Source organism: Chrysemys picta, chromosome 1 (genome assembly GCF_011386835.1).
Source record: "Chrysemys picta bellii isolate R12L10 chromosome 1, ASM1138683v2, whole genome shotgun sequence".
Classification (NCBI taxonomy): Eukaryota; Metazoa; Chordata; order Testudines; family Emydidae; genus Chrysemys; species Chrysemys picta.
In genome coordinates, this window is record NC_088791.1 from 199793980 (window position 1) to 199816585 (window position 22606).

Sequence of the window (22606 nt, forward strand, 5' to 3'; positions counted from 1 at the left end):
GTATTTATCCCGTAGCCTAAATCCTGTTTCAGGGTGATAACATAAATATGAATGCAGGTGATCTGGTGTATGTCAGTCTGAGAACTCATTTAATCTATAATATAATATAAACCAGCAACCTCAGCAGGATGGATTAAAAAGGTGATAAACATTGTAGTCTAGAAAAGTTTGGAATGGGATTGGGATGGACAGAGGATATTAAATGTGTTATGGTTAAACATTACACCTAACCTGTGTCTTTTTTTTTTCCCCTCCCCACAATATTATTCAGAGTTAGTAATGTTGCTGGAATGGTGGTCAGGCACAGAATGCACTTTATTCTCAGACCAGGCCACAGTGGATACATTTGGAAAAGAACATGTGATCATCATCTTGAATCACAACTTTGAAATTGACTTCTTGTGTGGTTGGACTATGACTGAACGCTTTGGAGTGTTGGGGGTGAGTGATTCTGTGAACTTTCCCTTCATCTTGATTTAATATAAAACTCCTGTGTTTGTTTTTTCTTTGTGGTGGGATTTTCAAAAAAACTCCATTGACTTCAGTTTGGTCAGAGCTAGGCCAGTGCTGAGCACTTTTGAAAATCCCAACCTTAGTGCTTTTGTTTAGGTCTGACATATATAAATAATCAAATGTCATTGGGCGGTGTTTCTTCCAGAGTTCCAAAGTTCTTGCTAAGAAAGAACTGTTGTATGTGCCCTTGATTGGTTGGACGTGGTACTTCCTTGAGATCGTTTTCTGCAAAAGGAAATGGGAAGAAGACAGAGATACAGTTATTGAGGGATTAAAACGTTTGTCTGATTATCCTGAATATATGTGGGTAAGTGTCTGATCCTTTATAAATAGTGTCTCCTCTGCTTAAAGTGCAGTGATGAAGACCACATTTGTGTGGTGTGTCAGCTTCATACTTAAGAGCGCCGCCTTCTTCCTGTGATTACATTTGAAGCGTATAGCTATATGCCTTGTTGCAAGTGACTTCATTGCACACTAACCAGGCTTCTGATCTGTTATTGGATAGGAATGCCATTTTGAAAATTGTTGGTAAATGTGCATAAGTATTTCTCAAAGTATTTAGCAGTAGAAACCTAAGCTTGCATGTCTCAAAACGTACAATTTTTCCCCCCTTCTAAAAGGATAAAAGGACTTTCCATAACTCTTTTTACCCAAAAAATACATTATTCAAGTTTTACTACTGAACTTGTGAATCTAGGCTACATTTTCCAGGCTAAACTAAACATATTATTTAAAAAAATGGGTTGTTTTTTTCTTCAGGAACCTGCAGGGGGGCAATGGGAAGAGAGATTTGCAAAGGTTGCAGATTACAATGGAAAGTTTTTGCATCAGTGCATTCTCTTTCCTCTGTGAAATTGTACAGGCATTTGAGAAACTTGCAAGAATATACAGATGTCTCCAATTGCCTTTGAAGTGTACATCTCCTTTATATATATGCATCCAACAGTTCATTAAGCTCAGTTTTGTAGGGTATATTACAATAATACAACATCATAATTAAACCAGAAAAAAAATTATATTCTGAAAGATACCTTCATGGCTTCACATTTTTGAGCTAATGTATCCATGACTCCTCACCACCAAGAATTTAACTTGATTTGAGTCTATTTAAAAATAAGTTCCATCAGGCTTGAGAACGTGTGCAATGCATTTCAGTCTCCAAATGCAAGCTAAAAGGTTCGTATTGTAAATTCCTTCATGGGCCCAAACCTTATCTCCAATAGTACCAGGCACCACTATAAGAGGTGCTGAAAAGATTTTGGCTCCACATAGCACCTCTCATACCCAATATGTTCCACAATGTTTTACAAAGTGATTAAACTAGCAATCCAGTGGCTGTTTGATCAGATAAAGTTCACAAACAGTGCTGGACAGAAAAGATTTTCAGAGAAGGGAAAAGTTGTTCAGGACAACAGCATTCTCTCCGGCTCCAGCATAATTGTTACTGAAGATTATCTTTTATAGGTGGAGCTAATAGTTTGCATTATAAGCCCCTGTTGTCAGTTTCCTATGCTTTGACCATCTGGGCTATGCTTGCTCTCTGCCTCAGACTGAATATTTTTGGAATGTTTTAATGAAAATGGGTGTCGCTTCTGCAAATGAGGCTAGTGAAACAGAGGTAGTTTTTGCCAGTGATAACAAAACAGTAAAATTAAATAAAACTGCCTCTTCCAAGAGCTCTAGTGCCTCCATTTTGCAGTAGTAACTTGAAATCTGAAAGGGAGATAGTCTTGGGGTCTGTGAGATGTGTTATGTATTCCCTGTGAAATCCACCCAGATTTGATAGAGTTATTATAAACACTCTTAAAATCAACATTTGTACATGCTCAGTAAAGCCTGCAAGAAGCTTGCTGGTAAAATCTTTGAACATTCCATCTTCAAAGAGCATGCTTCCACCTCTATTAAGCCTCCTAAATGGCAGACAGAGAGCTAGAGCTCCAGACAAGGGGTACAGCAATAGCAGCTACATCTCTCCCCTTGGCTTTGGGAAAGGTGCTCTTGTTTGGGAGCTATGAGGAAATTGAGCTCTAGTCTCAGCTCCTCTACTAACCAGTGTTGATTATGTGCCTTTCAGAGTCCTTATGATTGAGCAAGGCCTCATATCCTTTAAGAAGTAGGCAAATATCATTGAGAAACTTCACAAATAAAGCAACTGCTGAGAAGTTGCACAAAGTCACTTCTGGCAGACTTTGGAATTGATATTAGGTTTCTAATATGGCACATCTCATCTTTTTAGCCACACACTCATTCAGAATGAATGTGCCAGATCTATGTGCTTGGCTATGCTCTCTGTAATCACTCGACCACACTCTGAGCAAGAAATAGAAATCAGAATTACTGTCTGCCCCCCGCCCCCCAGCCAGAAATGGAAACCAGCGTTCTTGTTTCCCAACATTTCTCCACTGTCAATAAATAACTGAGTAAGCCACAGGCAAAGTATGTCTCATGTCGCCTTCTAATGGCTGGCCCACGTAGAGGATAACAGCCTCCTACTACTACCACTTATTCTTTTAGCTCAAGTGATAGGTGTCTCTGCTGTCCATCTAAAAGTCCTGGGTTCCAACCATACTGATGGTTCAGAAGGTCATTATGGTTCCAGGTGATGGAATTTCTTAGGGGGTTCAGTTTCTTTTCAAAAAGCAGAGGAAATTGTATACAAAAATTTACATTAAAATAACTTTTAGGTTGCACAATCAAGCACTCAAAAGTTAGGAAATGCCAGAATTAAGGTTGTCTGTGCAATCTTCACTGGCTCTCCTTGTGTGTTTGCATTGTGATAGTCTTTAATTACATAATCACATAGTATTTGTTCTACAGTACTTCTGCCTGATTCAGTGCACAGGATGGACAGTGAAGGAGGCAGAGAGTTGCGAGAAGAGAAGTTATTATGTTTAAGATGCTGGACTGAAACCCAAGAGAGCTGGGTTCTTCTATTCCAGGCACTGCCACAGATATCCCACATGATGTTTGACAAAGACTTTCATAATGCATAACCATAATGGTGTTGAATTAATAACATCCATTCTGGCATTTCCTAACTTTGGAGTACTTGACTTTGCAACCTTAACATTCATTTAATGCAGCTTTTTTTGTATGTAATATTTATATATACTAAGGAGAAAGGTAGAGGCACAACAGCACTGTTACATAACAGATGTACAGTGACTATAGCAAAATTGAGAGATTGTCTTGGTTTCCCCATTTTTAGCAGGACCTAAGCACATTGTGAACTACAGCAACTAAACATAATTTACTGCTGTTATAAGTAGAATCAAATTCCCCTTTTTGGCTTTTATATGATGCAGAGATTTGTGTGCACACAAGTTAGGAATGCAGCAGTGCCATGGAGCTAAAATGAGGCTAAGAAAAGTGGGGAAATAGGTTACAGCCACTCAGAATGGCCAAGAATCCAGAGTTCACCCCTGTGGCGCCCAGAATATGTACCTGGTGTTGTCTATTCCTATTAGTCTTGCTCCTGGTTTCATTTCTAAGAGGGGAAGGTGTGAGGTGGCGGCCTGGGAGCCACAGATCTGTCTTCTCTGTATTGTCCTTTTTTTTTTTTTTTTTTTTTTTTTAAGGCGTGTAGTGGAGAGTTTCAGTCTTTGTCAATAGGTGCCCAGAGTGCAGTCAAACAGGTGATGTAAGGGTGAGTCCATCCAGCCTCCCCTCCAAAAGGAAAATACTTAGATACTTTGGGATAATATATTTGCTTCCAAATGGGCACATATGTCTTTGAATAGCTTTTCTCACTTGCATTACCAGCCCCTCACTTGCTATGACTTTTCAGGATTTTTTTTTCTGTAATGCTCTTTCAGTTGTAGTATTAACCTTTTAGACCCTTATGACCTTAAATTTAGTACCAGTACTTTCAAAACTTTACTTTTACATTACCTGGATCAAAATCTGCTCTTCTCTACACAAGTACACCTTCCACTGGCTTTAGCGAGATTTACATAGCAAGATAGGAAGTATGGCAAAAGACCACCCTGGCTTAACCAGGAGGTTTTCAATGATTTGAAACTCAAAAAAGAGTCCTACAAAAAAGTGGAGACTAGGTCAAATTACAGAAGATGAATATAGACAAATACAAGTATGTAGGGACAAAATTAGAAAGGCCAAGGCACAAAACGAGATTAAACTAGCTAGAGACAGAAAGGGTAACAAGAAAACATTCTACAAATACATTAGAAGCAAGAGGAAGACCAAGGACAGGGTACATCCGTTATTCAATAAGTGGGGGCGGGGGGGAAATAACAGAAAATGTGGAAATGGCAGAAGTGCTAAATAACTTTTTTGTTTCAGTTTTCACCAAAAAGGTTAGTAGCGATTGGACATCTAACATAGTGAATGGCAGTGAAAATGAGGTAGGATCAGAGGCTAAAATAGGGAAAGAAAAAGTTAAAAATTACTTAGACAAGTTACATGCCTTCAAGTCACCAGGGCCTGATGAGATACATCCAAGAATACTCAAGGAGCTGACTGGGGAGATATCTGAACCATTAGTGATTATCTTTGGAAGACAGGAGAGATTCCAGAGGACTGGAAAAGGGCAAATATAGTGCCCATCTATAAAAAGGGAAATAAGGACAACCCAGGGGAACTACAGACCAGTCAGCTTAACTTCAGTTTCCGGACAGATAATGGAGCAAATAATTAAGCAATCAATTTACAAACACCTAGAAGATGATAAGGTGATAAGTAACAGTCAACATGGATTTGTCAAGAACAAATTATGTGAAACCAACCTAATAGCTTTCTTTGACAGGTTAACAAGCCTTGCGGAAAGTGCGGGAAGCAGTAGATATAGTATATCTTGACTTTAGTAAGGCTTTTGCTACTATCTCACATGGCCTTCTCATAAACAAATGAGGGAAATACAACCTAGATGGAGCTACTATAAGATATGTGCATAAACGTTTGGAAAATCATTCCTAGAGAATAGTTAGCAGTGGTTCACAGTCAAGCTGGAAGGGCACATCAAGTGGGGTCCCGCAGGGATCGATTCTGGTTCTATCCAATATCTTCATCAATGATTTAGATAATGGCATAGAGAGTACACTTACAAAGTTTGTCGACAATGCCAAGCTGGGAGGGGTTGCAAGTGCTTTGGAGGCTATGTTTAAAATTCAAAATGATCTGGACAAATTGGAGAAATGGTCTGAAGTAAATAGGATGAAATTCAATAAGGACAAATGCAAAGTACTTCACTTAGGAAGGAACAATCAGTTTCACGCATACAAAATGGGAAATGACTGACTAGAAAGGAGTATGGGATCTAGGGGTCATAGTGGATCACAAGCTAAATATGAGTGAACAGTGTAACACTGTTGGGGGAAAAAAAAGGAAACATCATTCTCTGATGTAGTAGCAGGAGTGTTGTAAGCAAGACACAAGAAGTAATTCTTCCGCTCTACTCTGCACTGATTAGGCCTCAACTGGAGTATTGTGTCCAGTTCTGGGTGCCACATTTCAGGAAAGATGTGGACAAATTTGAGAAAATCCAGAGAAGAGCAACAAAAATAATTAAATATCTAGAAAATATGACCTATGAGGCAAGATTGCAAAAAAATGGGTTTGTTTATTCTGGAGAAGAGAAGACTGAGAGGGGACATAACAGTTTTCAAGTGCATGAAAGGTTGTTACAAGGAGGAGGGTGAAAAATTGTTCTCCTTAACCTCTGAGGACAGCACAAGAAGCAATGGGCTTAAATTGCAGCAAGGGCGGTTTAGGTTGGACATTAGGGAAAACTTCCTAACTGTCAGGTTAAGCACTGGAATTAGTTTCCCAGGGAGGTTGTAGAATATCCATTGTTGGAGATTTTTAAGAGCAGGTTAGACAAACACCTGTCAGGGATGGTCTAGATTGTACTTAGTCCTGCCATGAGTGCATGGGACTGGACTAGATGACCTCTCAAGGTCCCTTCCTGTCCTATGATCATTCTGTGATCTACATCTTTGTGGTAGAGAAGAGAATTTCCTTATTTTACTTGTTTCTTGTAGCTGAGCTGGAACTTGAAGCTGAAGTCATGTTCATTCATTTTTGAGTATTCCTGTGACTTTTAAAGGAAGAAATGTTTCAGCTGGAATTGGGGGAGGAGGGCATGTGTATGTATGTGTATATGTATAACCTATTTGCTTGATTAAAAAATCAATAAATAAACTGATATCTAAAAAGGTGCTTTAAATTTAGTTGCATCTCTGAATATTTGCATGTGTGTTTCTCTTTCTTTGAGACCAGGCTCTAATTAGCTGTCTTCTGAAAGCGGATACTGTACAGCAAACTGCTGATTGTAATTCTCAAATAATGTGATCTATTATATTCAATTATGCCACTGAAGAGTTGTAGGATGGCTCTGATGCATGATAGCTCCAGATCCGCACTACACAATAATTTCTTCTTAAGAAAAACCCTTGGTTTTCCTCTTGTTTTGTATGCTAGTTTCTCCTGTATTGCGAAGGAACTCGTTTTACAGAAACCAAGCATCGTATCAGCATGGAGGTGGCTGAATCCAAAGGGTTGCCTAAATTGAAATATCATCTGTTGCCCAGAACCAAAGGTTTCACCACTGCTGTCCAGTGTCTCAGGGGAACAGGTATGGGTGAGCTGTTTGTTCTAAACCTTACTAGCAATGTGTGTTGTTATGTATCATAGTTCAGTATATTCATTGCACATGGTGAGTAGGTGATAATACAGACTCAGTATGGCCCTTGGATGACATCAAGATTAAGCTGAAGCACTAGACTCCATTTTCTAAACAATCTTTAAAATGTATTAATTTGTTCTAGTTTTAATTTGCAAAAATTAATACTTTCCATCTTTAAAGTGGCAATATACAAACATTGCATAATTAATCAGCTCTCACTCCACTCCTGTGAGGTGTATGCATGTACTCTGCCAGAGTTTAGATTGTTAAGGAGGACATCTGGGTAAATAAAACCGATGGGTTTTGAAATGTTTTGCCAACTGGTCTTATTAAAGCAATGTTTGCATCAGGGTTTGTTTCTTTTTAAAGCTTGAACAGCAGCAACCTCGATGCTTTGGATGCTGAGGTTAACAGCTATATTATCTTTCTTTTGACAGTTTCAGCAGTGTACGATGTAACGCTAAACTTCAGAGGAAACAAGAACCCATCTTTATTAGGAATCCTTTATGGAAAGAAATATGAAGCAGATATGTGTGTAAGGTGAGCATATAATGATGGAAGTGAGACGTACAAGGTTTGTGTTTGGATGCTGTGTCCCCAAAACTGGTAGGAAAATGTCATGCGTCACTGCATCCCTTGAGGACGTTCCTTTGCAAGCCCCGAGGATCTTCCCATTTCCCTATCATTCAAACTAGTCTCACTTACAAGAGCCCATGTCACGGACATCACCTGTCAGGCCAGAAGGAGACTAGGTGGAACTTTCAAGAGTGGGCATGACTACGCCTATAACCCGGCATTCACCTGCACCCTCCAGAATCAGGAAAATGAAACTAATCATGCCCTCTATGCAATTTGGTGTTAAACTTCTGCCCAAAATGAGCAGTCTCTCATAATGGATTGTGTAGATCTGCATAGTATAATCATTCCTCTCTTTTCTTCCATGACTTTGATTAGTACTGAATTCACAATGTTAATCTTGAATGAATCCACACCGAAAAATTGTAAGACAAAAACACCCTATCAACACTTTTCACAAAAGGATCACGCCTTTTGGACATGATCCTATATCCTTAGTCCTGGTCCTCAAGGAAATCTGCACATCACCTTCAAAGGATGAGCCTGGGAACTTAATTTCGTAACTCTGCTAGACACTAAAAACCATGGATGCAATAGACATGTTGGTTATTTTATGGCCCATTACAACAATTTGTAACACATCCTGCTGCCTACTAATCCTCCATTGTCCTACGACTGCAGACTTACTGATTGCCCACTTCATTTTAAGTAGTCTCCTACAAGATGGTGAATTCCTTACACTTAACAATCTGTCCCTCTTTGTATTTAGCTTAGACTCTCTAGTTTCCTTGTCCAGACCCAAAGAAGAGCTTGTCCCTTCCAACAACAGAAGTTGGCTCAATTAAAGATATTGCCTCACCCACCTTGTCTTTCTCATATCCTGGGACCAATGGCTACAACAACACTGCAAATATTTTAAATATTAACATTGTTAATTGTCATCATTAGCATCTGAGTTAGCACCCATTGAAATAAATCAAGTCAGTCAGTTCTCACAACTATTGTTTCAGGCCCTCTGCTAACTTGACAGGTGTCTCTGTGTCTGTTACCTTCAGCTTTGAAGGTTTTCTTCGCAGCTGAAACAATTTAAGACTGCCTTTTATTTAAAAAACTGAAAGTTGAGACCCTGAACAACGACTGAGAGGTCTGTCCACTCCCTTCCCCACCTCTTGTCCTTGTGTTCCCTACGCTTTGTGAAACACTACCTTACTCTGATAGAGAGATTGCTGTTGAATAACCAGAGGTATTTCTTTTTCTCCCCTGGGTGTTGGGCACTGCCGTGAAGTGTGCTGCCACCAAGCTATTGGCCAAGCTTATTCTTCTTTTTGATACAAGTGGTTGTGTGTTGTATTGAATCTTATTGGAGAGAACTTCTTGGTAGTCTCACCCAGACCTTCAACATTGTGAGGTAGCAGCAGCAATTTTGCAAAATGTAGCGCAAGAGCTGCCAGCCTAGAAGCAGGTGAAACACGAGCTGTAGTTGGGGAGGAACTTCCATTCCAAACCTGTTCTCAGGTGCTTATGTAACTTCCCCAAAAATTACTCTCTTAGCTGAAATTCCCCATGCTTCTTGAGAGCCCAGAGTTGAGAGGGACTGGAAACCTGGTACAATTCCATTTGACCATTTTGGGAATTATCCAGGGATGGAGAAAGGAAAGGCATGCATTCAGAAATGCCTTCAGGAAATTTTCCAGAAATCTTTTGCAGTTGGATAACTCAAAGTGGTTTCACTTTAACTCTTCTCGCTTGCCACATACATATTCCCAATGAGGAGCACGTGCTTTGCTAAGTGGAGAAACAAGTTACAAAACTAATAATACTGCACTGCAGGTGTGCTGAGTATGATTTCCCTAGACAATTATAAGTGCCACAGCATGGCAAAGTAGATATGAGTAAGTATGCACAAGCAAATATCTGGATATTTTTGCACTGAAACAACGGCTTCATCCACTTAATACCTTCTGCTTGCTAAATGAGATGTGAGTTGGTGTGGTTTGGTGGTGCTAAAGGAAAGATGAAAACCAGTGGCTTTCAGCCAACCTTATAGAACAGTCTGTAGTATTAGTGCTAGGTGAGCATACTTGACTAATTGTGCCCAGTTACTAACCTAACTTCTGAATTGTTCAGTCTGCTGTGATTTTAAACATATATATTTATTTGTGGGGTGAATGTGCCTTCTCGAAGACACTTGACTGTGCTAGAACCTGCCTTGTTTAAGGTTGCTTGGGGACATGGGAGGTTAATCCCAACTGGAAATACAACTTTTCTGGTGAAGGGAACTTCCTACAGTGCTGCAATGAGCAAGTACAAAACTGAATCTAATTTTTCCAGACATTAAACACAAATAGAGTATGGTGAGCTCTCACTGGTAGGATGTAGCTAGCATACATTTCCCTCTCACAGGCTGTATGTTTCTGTCCTTTTATTGCAAACTGAACACATGTAGCACCCTTGATGAGCCTGCAGACTTAGCTTAGGTCAAAGAAAGGAAGCCATTTGAGCTCAGGTTTTGAGCATAAGATGTACGCTGTCCTCTGCACGGAGATGAGTGGCCAAGTCTGTTTGCACACTTTGCAGGTCTTCATTCATAATGGATCCAGAGAATTGAAATAATCCTCCTAAATCATCAAAATGGTCTTGCTGTGAGTACCCTCTAGTGGCGATTTCAGTGGAATGATGACTTTGGAAGAGAACTTTCAGCAAATGATGCTTTTTATTAATTGCACAATCCTTCTTTATAAAGCTATTCTCAAAAACTAAATATTATGTTAGTGATTTAACGGTCTAGAATGTGTTGAACGTGTCTTTCAGAGCACTGGGAAACACTCTTTCCAATATGTATTTTACAGATTATTGTACTTCGTGTATGAACTGCTGACCTGGTCATTGGCCATCTCACTGATATTTTTTTTCCCACCAGTGTCTTTTCTGTTTGCCCAGAGGATCACAGAGTCAGATTAATATCATCCCTCCAAAAGATTCTACATAACTAGGGATGAGTGAACCTTGCAGGTTTCGACTTTGCAAATTGAACCTTGCAAAGAGTCTCTCTACATTGCAAAGCAAGCAGGCTGGCACTGCAGTGGGAAGTCATTTGAAAGCTGGAGACTGATCGCTGGAAGGGCAGAGTGATTGAGAGGACAGTAGAATAGGAGGAAAATGAGTAGATTGTCACTAGAAGTGGCATATGAAGAGAAGATGGTTTCAATAGAGCTGGTCAAAATTTTCCAAATTTTGATTTTTCAAGCAAAAAAATATGATTTTTTTCACTGTGAAAATGTTTGAATAATTTTCCAGTTTGTTGACTGGCTCTAGTCGTCAAAATGTGAAGTAGACCTTACTTGAATTCAACCATTGATAACTCCATTGCAGCTGCAGTAATACTTGAATAGAAAATACATGTCTTTCTGAGGGAGACCGAAATTGGTAGGAACAGCTGTATATTCTGCTGTTTCATGAATGAAAATTTCTAAGTGGGAACTGGAGGTGTGGTTTCTAGTAAAAGCTGTCTGATTCTTATTTGCACTTCATGACTTTGGTAATTCCAAAACTTCTGTCAGTTTTTGCTATATATTGAATTGCAGCTCTTCATTTGAAAAGATTTAAAGTAAAATAAATATCTGGATTTTCTTTTAAGACTCTTTTTTTTTTAATCTCTTTAATAAACCAGGAGATTTCCTCTTGAAGATATCCCTGTAGATGAAAAGGAAGCTGCAAACTGGCTTCATAAACTGTACCAGGAGAAGGTAAATGTTTTTTTTCTCTTTCAGATCTGTCATAAAGTAACGTTCTAAGGAGCAGCATGTCAAGAGCTGAGCAATGCACACTCAACTCCTGGAGGGAGAGAGGAAATGGGAGCACTATGTGTAACTTGGCAGCTATTCCTTAGATTGATTTAAGAAGCGGTGTTGGCAGGCTTTGAAGGGAGCCCCAGCCATTCCTCCTTGACCACAGAATGGTGGCTGTGGTTTGAAGGGAAACGCTGTGGGTTACTGCACAGACATAGAAGACACCCCCCACACACACCGCCACCCTTGGGGGAGACCATATGTAACCTGCTCTCTTTTGCTATGTCCTTCAGGTTTGGGGTATTTTTCATATATTTTTAAATGCTTTTGTTCCACCTATGGATGTTTCTAGGAGCTATAGACACATGATAATTCTAAACCAGACGTGGTCATTCATTTTGGACACGCATAGCAGAGTGAGTCTCTGGACTGCAACTTTTGCAGAGCTAGTCTTTGTCCTCTCCTGCCTATTCCTCTGTCCACTTGCCTGCCGGATCTCTGCTGCCATTTCTGACGTGATGCAGGCAGGTCCATTCATTTGCTGTCAGAGCACATAGGTAGTGCACTCTCCAGGTGCTCAAAAGTTTTCTTTCAACTCTTTTTCCTAGATGATAAAGTTCTTTACCACAGATTTAATAGAGCTGCAGAGACGGGGAGAGAACTGTACATAAAGTTTGCCCCGTCCTTGTATAGATTGGACTTGTGTACATCTGTTTTGAAATGCATATCTTGATGATTATTTTTTGTGTGCTGTTTCTGGCACGGAAGGTAGAAGAGCACAGAAACCCTGACACTTATGAGCATTTTTCTGCCTTGGTGACCTGTACTGCAATATTTCCAAACCTTCACTTAACTTGTAGGCGGGCAACAAATTGTTCATAAGGTTCTTCTCCCAAGTTTCACTTTTGTTCATTGTAACCGTATTTATTGTAGATCTTAAAAATACTCAAAACAATTGGGGCAAGGAGACTGAGAATTGTTTACAAAGAATATACTTGTTGTCTGCCCCTCTTGCATTCTGGATGTCGATGTGTCAAACAGATTTAAGAGTCATTTGAAAATTATGAAAATGCTCCATGAAATTTCCCACTTTGGTAGATAAGTGTTGATGCACATTTTTATTTTTTGCTTTTCCATTTGTGTCGCCCTCTTTGCTGTAGAGTAAGTATAGAGTTAAGCAGGAAAAGCAGATAGCACACCATTTCACTTCACTTGGACAGAATGCTCTGCATTAGCTACAATCGAAGGTTTGATATCTCTTGTTGTTCGCTGTACCTCCATTCAACACTGGAGTCAAATTTTGTTAAAGAGGATTTTTTTATACATAAATTGATCTCTGTGGGTTTAGAAAAGCCACTGTAAGTGTGGAATTCCTAAAGTGCTGTCTTTGTACTAAAGGATTTATTATTAAGAGGAAATGCCTTGAGCTCATCTTTTTTTGGTAAAGTCAGTGGAGGCTAAAATAGCAATAGGTTAAATAAATGATTTTTCATTCTGTATGCAGCTTATAAATCATTGTCTTAAACTGAGAAAAATAATATGGACACAGTAACCATTTGTCTGATTTTTCTCAGTACCACACTTTTCTAAAGACTTAGTTCAGAGTGTATTACCTTCTGAAGTTCTATGGTTATGGCTACTGGATTGAGCCTTCCTGTGAAGAATCAAGTCCCAGTATCTTCAAGTTTAAGGAAATGCTGTCCCTGGTGGTCAGCTTGTGCTTTGTCTCACTCTGTTAGGTCCACAAGGAACCCTTTTCTGCTGCACCTCCTATAGATGGTTCCTGACTCTCTAGTAATAAAAACAGGAAGAAGGCACAATAGAGAAGCAACTAGCACAGGACTGGAAAGTGTCTGAGTAGTTCTCTGTGCTAAAGCTCCTCTGAAGTCTGAACACACTGACAGCTGGTGTACGGTGGTGGAAGGAGACTGACAATATTTGATTTCTATTTGTTTATTTTTAAATAGTGTTCAAAATGTTTGTTTATAGTATTAACTGATGGTTATTGCAGCATAACGGAATGCCAGACTGGCCACAGAAAATACAAATTCTTCTCACAGACTCTAATAATGCTTGCCACGGATGTGGGTCTTTATGGCATCATGGAATTCTACAGTCTTAGAACTATTCATGCAAAAACTAACATTTCTAAATTAGGAACATTCTTCCCCCCCCTCCCCCACCCCTCTCTCTTCCAGGATGCTTTACAAGAGATGTATAATAAGGAAGGCATATTTCCCGGCCATCAGTTTAAACCTCCTAGAAGACCATGGACTCTGCTAAACTTCCTCTTCTGGGCTACTGTTCTGCTCTCTCCTCTCTTCACATTTGGTTTTGGAATTTTTGCAAGTGGATCACCGCTTCTTATCCTTGCATTCCTGGGGTTTGTTGGAGCAGGTAATGAGTTATTGAGAAGAGGGAGATGATGCCAAAGCACAATATGATACAATAGTGGCCATTAGCTGTGATAAATTCTGTGTATGATTACTATTACTGATACTTGCAGAAAGTTGTTATTTTGAATGAAAATGCAGGACAAGTTACATAGGTTTCCATTTTTGCATAGAAAAACAATTATTTCAAAAGCCTTAATTTCAAACAGGTTAGTCTCTTATTTCTTAAGTTACATTTAATATGCTAATTAATATTCACACAGTAGCCCCTTCATGAGGGGTGAATCATATTGGCTGGGCAGTGTGAAGAAGTTTGCACTGATGGTCCCCATACTGACTGAGTATGTTCTGTGGTTACGGAAGACTTCAGCTTCCAGAGCTATCAGTTCAGCTTCTTTTAACACATGTGCACTAGTTACACTTTTGTTGAGTCTTTAAATCTGGACTGCCCTATGGTTTAATGATTTAGCACATGTACTTGATCCAAAGCATCAGTCAATGGAAGCTGCGTACACAGATTGGAGGCAGTGTATGTCCCAGAGTCACTACTGATTGCTCAGTCTGTGACCTCTGTATCCAATCCCCCATGGCCCATCTCGCATCAAAGTGTGTATGTGTGTGTCAGAGAGAGAGACACACACACACAGATTTTTATCATTATATCAGTTGTAATGCACCTCCAATTTCTGTATTGTATTTTAAAGCTTCCTTTGGAGTTCGTAGACTGATAGGAGTGACCGAAATAGAAAAAGGCTCCAGCTATGGCAACCAAGAATTCAAGAAAAAGGAGTAACTCACAGCTGCAACACAGCACATATAACCAGACTATGGTATCAAATTAACTTCATTAAAAAACACTTAGAAACTATCTTTTTCTTATTAACTGATGACTAATATTAATGAATAATACTTGAGCCAAGAATGAAGAAATTGGAAGAATCAAGAGGAGAGAAAACATCAGCTTTCTGTCTGTTTAAGGACCATTTTATTCAAACTTGGGGTGAAAATCTGGGCTAAAAATGGTAACTTTTTGCTTTGTTTGCGGAGTGGCCGAGAAATATTGGACACAGCTACCTACTTCTTCAGATGACCAGTCACACTGGTTTACCCTTCAAGAATCTGAAACTCACTTTGCAGTAGGAGCCATTGAATGTTTCCTCTTGCTAAAGCCAATTTAATATTTGTTTTTCCCAGCCTCAGTGCTGAGTGTGCACCAGGAAACACAACCCATTTTAAATTCACTGACAGCAGTTCCTTGGGTGAAAGCCATTTGGAAAGGCCATTTTATCATGACTACAGACAAAATCCCATTTGTATACATTTTATTGAAGGCACTTTTTATTTTCAGGCAACATCATATAACTTCTGTACCACAAGAAAATGGATAATAGAATTTTGATGGAAATGGTACCTTATTGATAAGCACATACTGTACATCAGATTCACTAGTATTAATAAAGTTTAAAGGCTTTCCCCCCCTACCTGTTGGTTAAAACTCAACACCCCACTTTGGTGATTTGAGCACTGCCTGTTATACTTTACATGCCTTGGATCTGTTTTGCTTTGCTTTGCTTTTTTTAAGTGAATAGTAAGCCCTGAGATTTGGTCCAGTGTAAAGAAGGCTATTTACTCAGTTGTACTGGCGTTTCTTCCTTATTTCTGTTCATGTTTCTCATCGCCGAAGTCCCACTCCACTGGTTGTCCCTCGCAGCAGTCTACTGAGAAAATCAGCATAAACCAGCACAGCCGTCCTGGAAAGGATTTTTCTTTATCTGCATCAACACTAAAAAGAAAGGGTGCAATTAGTGTCTCTAACGCAGTGATACCCAGTGGTTCAGGAGTCAAATTAGCGATCGACATTACCCAAAAGAGCCATAGTAGTGTGAATTCATTGTTTCATTTACTATAGTACTATATATTCATATTGAAATAGTCTGACAGGGGAAATAGTTTGTGTGTGTATATATGTATTATTCTCAGAGCAAAATGATTGACCAAGTATTATTTTATCAACTACAGTTGGTTAATAACATAGTAAAAGCACCCTGATTGGTTAATAATTAAATCACACAGTGTTTTAATAGCATGTGCTACAAAGAGCCGCAGAAGACAGTCTGATATCACTGCTGTAGTGTTTAGGGGTCAAATCCTGGCCTCACTGAAGTCAATAGAAGTTTTACCATTGATTTCAGTGGGCCAGGATTCCACCCTACATTTTCTGACTGTACAGTGGTCTGTGCTGCTTTTCTTAGCTGGCTATGGTAGGACACTGATATGAGATATATCGCTAGATGAGCCATGTTGTTAGAGGTGGAAACACTAGTTGGTTGTTGAGGTATCTTCAGGGGGTTTTAATATCTACCATTTTGATCACTTGGCTTTTGGGCTTATAGTTGAAAACTGGAGATTGGAACCTTGGCTGTGCCAGTCTCTTTCCAAACGCACATTGTAAAGTTGTGCAGAGTGCCGTTGTATGTGTGTGTAGTTGGGTATTCATAAATAAGTGGAAACTGCTTATATCTTCAAGTTTAAAGGCCAAATTCTGCACTCGGCTACACTCCAGAGTAGGCAGTGGAATGTGTTGCCCAAGTATAACTGAGGGCAGAATTTGACCCTAAAGGTTAAAATGATGTTGTGTTACCTCTCATCCTTTCGTCTTAACCCAAACTCATGAATATTTATTTCAGTTCTGTGAAGGCTGGACCTCATTAAAACACTGATTTATTTTTTCTTTGTTGTGGTAGCCAAAGGTAAAAGTGTAATATTTTACCTTCTTTTCATATTCACTCTAACCTCCTCCCCCACAGATATTTACCCATAAGGATTTTCTTTTGAACTTCAAGTTTTAGAATAATTTAATCACTTACTGAAATGCTGCATTTGGGGTTGTTCATCATTACTTTCTCATGCACCTGACTGTTCATTTGGGGTCTTTTTTAATGAGAGAATTTTCAAGATTGTCTCATGGCATCCACGTCTTTTGTTAGAGCCATCTCCAGCTAAGCATTGCGCTCTCAGCCCCTGTGTTAGTATGCCATGCTTCCTAAGGGAAAAAAGGGGTGCACAACTCTTAACTTCGGTGAAAGTTGAACACTGGCTTCTGAGGGGCAGAATACGGCCATGATTGTGTGTTTTCTTACCAGGCATTTTTTTGCACTCTTTTTAAACAGTTAGAATTCTTAATGCTGATAAAGCAAAATCCCTGGTTTTCTTTGATGTTTTCTAACCAGAGGACCAAAACAGGTGGGCTTGCTATTTTTTTTTTTTTTTTAATTTGGGTAATGGCTATAACTCTTGCTTGTTAGGAAGACTTAACAGATGCTGTATACTTGCTTTTTGAAGATGATGTTCAACATATTTAAATGGCACTTGCTTTGGTAACAAGAGCAAAGCAGGAAGACCACTGGTTATACTTTACAGTTACCTGTGAGCAGGGGCCTTGGTACTGGTAGAAGCTACCAGAATTTAACAAATATTTCCCCTTTCTTAGTGGCGGGAGGGAGGGGTTGGGCACTATACAGGGGAAAAGATTAAAAATCCCTTCTTTTTATAGAGGTCTTGTCTCCTCTTAGTGCATGCAACTCCTAATTAGAGTTAATGGGATTAGTGCATGTACGTCAAGGGGAGAATAAGCACATGTTTAATGTATTTTCTTTTCTTATCATAACATATTGGTCGTGTTTTGTTTTGAAAGTTAGTAAATATACTATCATTTGCTTAATTTTTACTATTCTAAGCAGACATATTGGTAACCATTTGGAAAACTGAATTGTACAACAGTGCACAGTACACTGCACAAATAGTGCAAGAATATTTTCATTTTGAACTTTTGTCTCTTCAGATAGGTTTTTTTTTTTAATATATAATTATATATATATATATATATATATACAGAGTATGTATAAATTAACATGATTGGAAATAGCTGCAGTAAATGTCTCTAATGAAGATGAGCAAGTGGCTTGGATTGGAACAGTGAGCATAGATTTTATATTTTACACTATTTTCTTCTGGTTTAATAGAAAATAGCTTGTATAATTGACTACCAAGCCCTCTGAGAGCAATAATAAACAAAAATATATCAAATTTTTTTGGTCTTTGATTTTCACCCATGATCTCCACAATTTTAATAAGTCTTTTAAGAATCTGGAAGCCTTTCCCCTTTCACTCCACCCATCTTTCAAGGCTTTAATTGTTTGACCTTTTGGATTAAAATTCAAGTTCTCCAGTTGTGGACATGAGGTCTCAGTGGAGCTTTCACAGGCCAACTTCTGGGGAGCTCAACCCTGATTCAGGAGACAAATGGCTTCCCAGATTGAATATGCACCCATTTTAGATTCTTAGCAGCTCCTTAGCACTGGCATGGAGGAGGAAGTCATACCCCCTCAGATTCCTATATGCAATACCATAATAGCATCATGCGACCCAATGCAGGAGCCTTGTGAAGAATATGGTGGGAGAGCTCTTGCTGGCTGCTGGCACCATTGCATCCCATCAGTCACAAAAGGATAAAAATTTGTGGCTGAAGGACTTCCTGTGGTATACTAATGGGCATTTACAGGCTTTGGCTCATAGAGGTCTCTTGCCAACCATGAGCTGACTGTCAGAATGTGCTCTTGCTATTGACTTTGTGTCCCACCAAGTGAAGTGTTTCTCTTGGGCACAAAGAACATGGGCAATGTCCTTTGTTCTGCTTTAAACCACTTTGAAGGGCTCTGTACACTTAATTGCTGACCAATACTGAGGATTATGTCCCTTTTCCTGGTTGCCTAGCATTCATGGAAAAAGCACACATCTTTTCTCTGGAGCTTTGTTGTATTCACCTCTGTGTTGTTCATCTTGTCTTCATCTACCACCGTCTATTTACAATGTAGTGTCTGCAGACTGTTCTCGTCTGACGCCACAGGTGGAGCTCAGGGGCTTTCCAAAACATCTTTTGCAGTACAGCATATCTTCTAATAGAAGTTACTACAAGTGTCCATGGATTTTGTCTTCCTGTCAGTCAGTATTGTTTTGGTATGTTCAGTAAGTATGAACTGGCATATTATCAAGTCTAAGTCTGTTGATAACATGCCTTCACTGGTACAAAGTAGAGACTTTCTACAGAAGGCATGTCTCATATGGTAGAAGACTGTTTGTTTGCGTAAGTACATCATTACCTGGTACTTGAGCCCTCTGAAATGGACCAGACTAACATGAGAGAGTTAGCACAATGATATCATTAACATTGGGTGTGTGTGTAGATAACCAACAGTTAGTTAATGTGATTATGTTTTTAGTTGATGGAGGTGCACTTCCTGCCTGGGAATAATCAAAAAAGATGTGACTGTATGCACCTTTGATTAAGGGAATGTTGATTTTCATACCAAGCTCAAACTAGGCAGAATGCTTCAGAATGTTGCAAGAGGCGTAATGAAATATCCACATCTGTTGATGCCAATTAGCCAGCGGCGTTCATCAAACATATCCATGGCCAAAATAAACAGGCATAGCCCAGCTAAGTATCATTCATATATAGTAGGTCAACTGGAATGTGGAAGTATGTTCATGGACTTTCCTTGAAAACAGTGCTTATCATTTAGGGGATATAGACTCCCCAAGATGTGCCCGCAGTAACGCTGCTAAGAGTTAAGCCACTGGTTCTGAAACAGCTGTTATGTTTACCTCTTCTGATTTGTGACTATTCGTATAGGCTCACCCTCTTGATCTTTAGTGCTGAATCTGTACTCAAGCACAGTGTGCCACAACTGCTCACTTCCCCCTTTATCTGTGTGTTCTCTAACCCATGATGGAGCTTGGGCTGCTCCAAATGCAAATATTGTATAAAGCTGGGTTCTGAAGCTGATAAAGGCCACACTGCAGGTTAGAGTAAACATAGTGGAAAGGATGAAGGGCAGTGGTTGGTATCGCTGACTTCTTGATCCAGGAAACTAAATAATTGCCAGAAAGTTTGGAAACCACACAGCTAAGCATGCACACAAGAGCAATCATTATGCTAGTACAAAAGTGAAATAATTTCATTGCAATCAATGGAATTACTCTGGATACACTAGGACTGGGATCAGAATTTGTCCCAGAAAAGAATCTACCCTCCTTATGTAGTCAGGAGTTTCCCCATAAGACTAGGTTCCACCTGGAGAGGGAAGAAGTGGCAGGATAGTATCTACCTGAGTTCCTCAACAATCTTTTGCACCAGTATCTTCACAGGATTGCTACCATATTTTGGGAACATTTTCAGAATGTCTGAATGTGACAGATCATGTGCAATTTTTGCCAGCTGCTTGAAAGATGTAATGAACATATTCTCTATTTTAAAGAACTCTGGCAAGATACTGGATTAGCATCCATAAACTAAACATTTCACAATTCTCTTGTCATTAACCCCTGTGGTTTCAGATTTAAGGAACACAACTTTAAAATTACACAAATTTGAAAATTTTGTACCTACAATAGTTACAAGTAACACTTCAGTTTTATGAAAAAATCTGAAAGAAGTTGGCAAAAAAAAAAAAGTTTAGTTTGTGTACGGGGACTGTTGGAGAGCACTTTGTATATAGTCAGTTCCCCCTTGCTTGAAGAGATCTTTATAAACACCAGTGAGGTAGTGGAAAAAGCCTTTTAACGTTTTAAAAGGAAATATTTTCAAAAATCAGGACGTACCATTTAAAAGGGGCTCTGTCAGAAACTGGAATTTAAAAAAAAATAATTTCAGAAAATCCAGGTTAACAGTGTCCCTTTAGGAGGAGGTCTCTACGTATTTTGAATCTTAAAACTCTTGTTTCATCTATTATTTTTTGTCAAGACATAATACTTTTGTTAAGGAAGGGTATTTTTAATTTTCAACTTTCTTTTGAAACTAATGGTTAATTTGGGTGTCTAATATTTATTGTGAATGAAATGTTTTTAAAACCACTAGATTGTGTTACAGAGCTATCATTTGTTACACATGCAAAATGTACCCAATACATTCGTTGCTTCTGCTGTCTCAGAACTGTGAGTTGTGACAATCAAATGCTACTTGCCTGAAAGCCAGGAAGCTACCATAAACTGGCATGTTACTGAACCATAAAGATCACCAGCAAGTACTGTAGCTTTAATGAATAATTTTCTCTTTGAGAAAACTAAACATCATTAACCTAAATGATTGTTACGAACTTGTGATTTTGTTGTTTTTGTTAACTACCAGATATTAGCCAAATCAACCAAATAATAAAACTGTATACAGGGTACAAATTTACTGTGCATGTGTATATATATTTTTGTACATTTTTACAGTTATTTCCTACACAAAATTATATGCAGTTCAGAAAAGATGCATTGAAATCTGTTAAAAGCAAGTAGCAAAATAATCTCACCTATCGTAGTTTCTGAAAAACGGTGTCCCAAACTAGTACACAAATGTACAGTGCTATGCAAATATTACTTGTAAGTTTTCTCTTACATTTGCATAAATACTTGATGGCTGTTTTCACTGAGCTTTCAAAGAATGGTTAATGCAAAAGAAACATCTTGTTTTAAAATAAAATAGCTTTGGCTCTGTGTAAGTATCAGTATATACTGTATTAGAATGTCATTTATACTTTTAGTCACTTACTTTGATTGTTGTAAGTGAATGTGTGTGTATAACATTTGTTGGAATAGAATTTTTTGAATTGCACTTATTGAAAAGGGACACCTACCTAACAGTTATTTTCAGCTATGTTACTGCCTAGCTAGTCAATATGTAAATGAAAGACCTACATTGTTTTCATATTTGCCATTCTGATTTGCCCAACTAAGCATCCACAAAGGGCTATTAGTTTTTGTTCTTTGTATGTCCGTTTTCTGTTTACACTTTTAGACTCCAGTCTTGCAAATTGATCCATGCAGATGGACTCTTGCTCTTTTGCAGAGCCCCATTGTCTGCACTGGGGATTCACCCACCTGCAGATCACTTAGCAGGATTGGGACCTTAGGTGTAATCATTAAATCTAAAACCATTTCCATTCACTATATTAAGAGTGTAACTAAGAACTGAGGGGATTGAATATATTGTGGCATTTATAGGAACATAGTGTATAATATTTATTATCCTTCCCCATTCCCTCAAAAAATAACAAACAAACAAAAACACATGAGAAAAACATTTCATTAAGGATCTTCAAAAGTAAATGCAGAGCTGTATAATGTAGAAGGCTGTGATTCTGTAGATGGAAGCTTATGAACTGACTGTATGGATAGATATTTTAGATTAAATCAATTTTTAAAATCCGACCTCTTTCAGATTTCCATTTTTCACTGAAATCTTAAAATAATGCAAAAGTAAAATTGTTTTTGATTGTCCAGGCAATGCTTTTACACGGAAAAGATGGATTCTACTGTTAACAGCATACCAGCAAAACCCTGCTTGTTTGTTCCTTGTAGGTTGCATTGCTATAACTTTCCTTGTCTTAACATTTCCATTAAAACCCCTCTGTTTCACAATTCAGCTTTAAAGGCTGATTTTGTTCTGACACTTAGAATAGGGAGGGAATTGGTATTTATCCTTAAGATGAAAAAAATGTGGTTGTTTTCAGTAACTCACCACAATAAAATATTAATATTTAAAAAGTTGTGACATAATTAGGGTTGCTACTCACACAGCATACCCGACACAAATACACAACAGCCAGGAAATGAAAAAGTTAAGCCATCCAACAGTAAACATCCTCTAC

General features: G+C 38.7%; 1 protein-coding gene across 5 annotated transcripts in view; it reads left to right on the forward strand.

The window, feature by feature from the left end:
- The window catches only part of AGPAT3 (1-acylglycerol-3-phosphate O-acyltransferase 3), a 140207-nt gene extending 118043 nt beyond the window's left edge, over nt 1-22164 (forward strand). For all 5 annotated transcript variants that reach the window (XM_065578308.1, XM_065578286.1, XM_065578300.1 and 2 more), the window contains 7 exons: nt 272-441; nt 659-820; nt 6952-7105; nt 7594-7696; nt 11403-11478; nt 13719-13917; nt 14618-22164. In XM_065578308.1, the coding sequence (XP_065434380.1) occupies nt 280-441; nt 659-820; nt 6952-7105; nt 7594-7696; nt 11403-11478; nt 13719-13917; nt 14618-14706 (945 nt within the window). In that variant the 5' untranslated portion in view covers nt 272-279 and the 3' untranslated portion in view covers nt 14707-22164. The remainder of the gene's footprint in view (nt 1-271; nt 442-658; nt 821-6951; nt 7106-7593; nt 7697-11402; nt 11479-13718; nt 13918-14617) is intronic.
- The last annotated feature ends 442 nt before the right edge of the window (nt 22165-22606 follow it).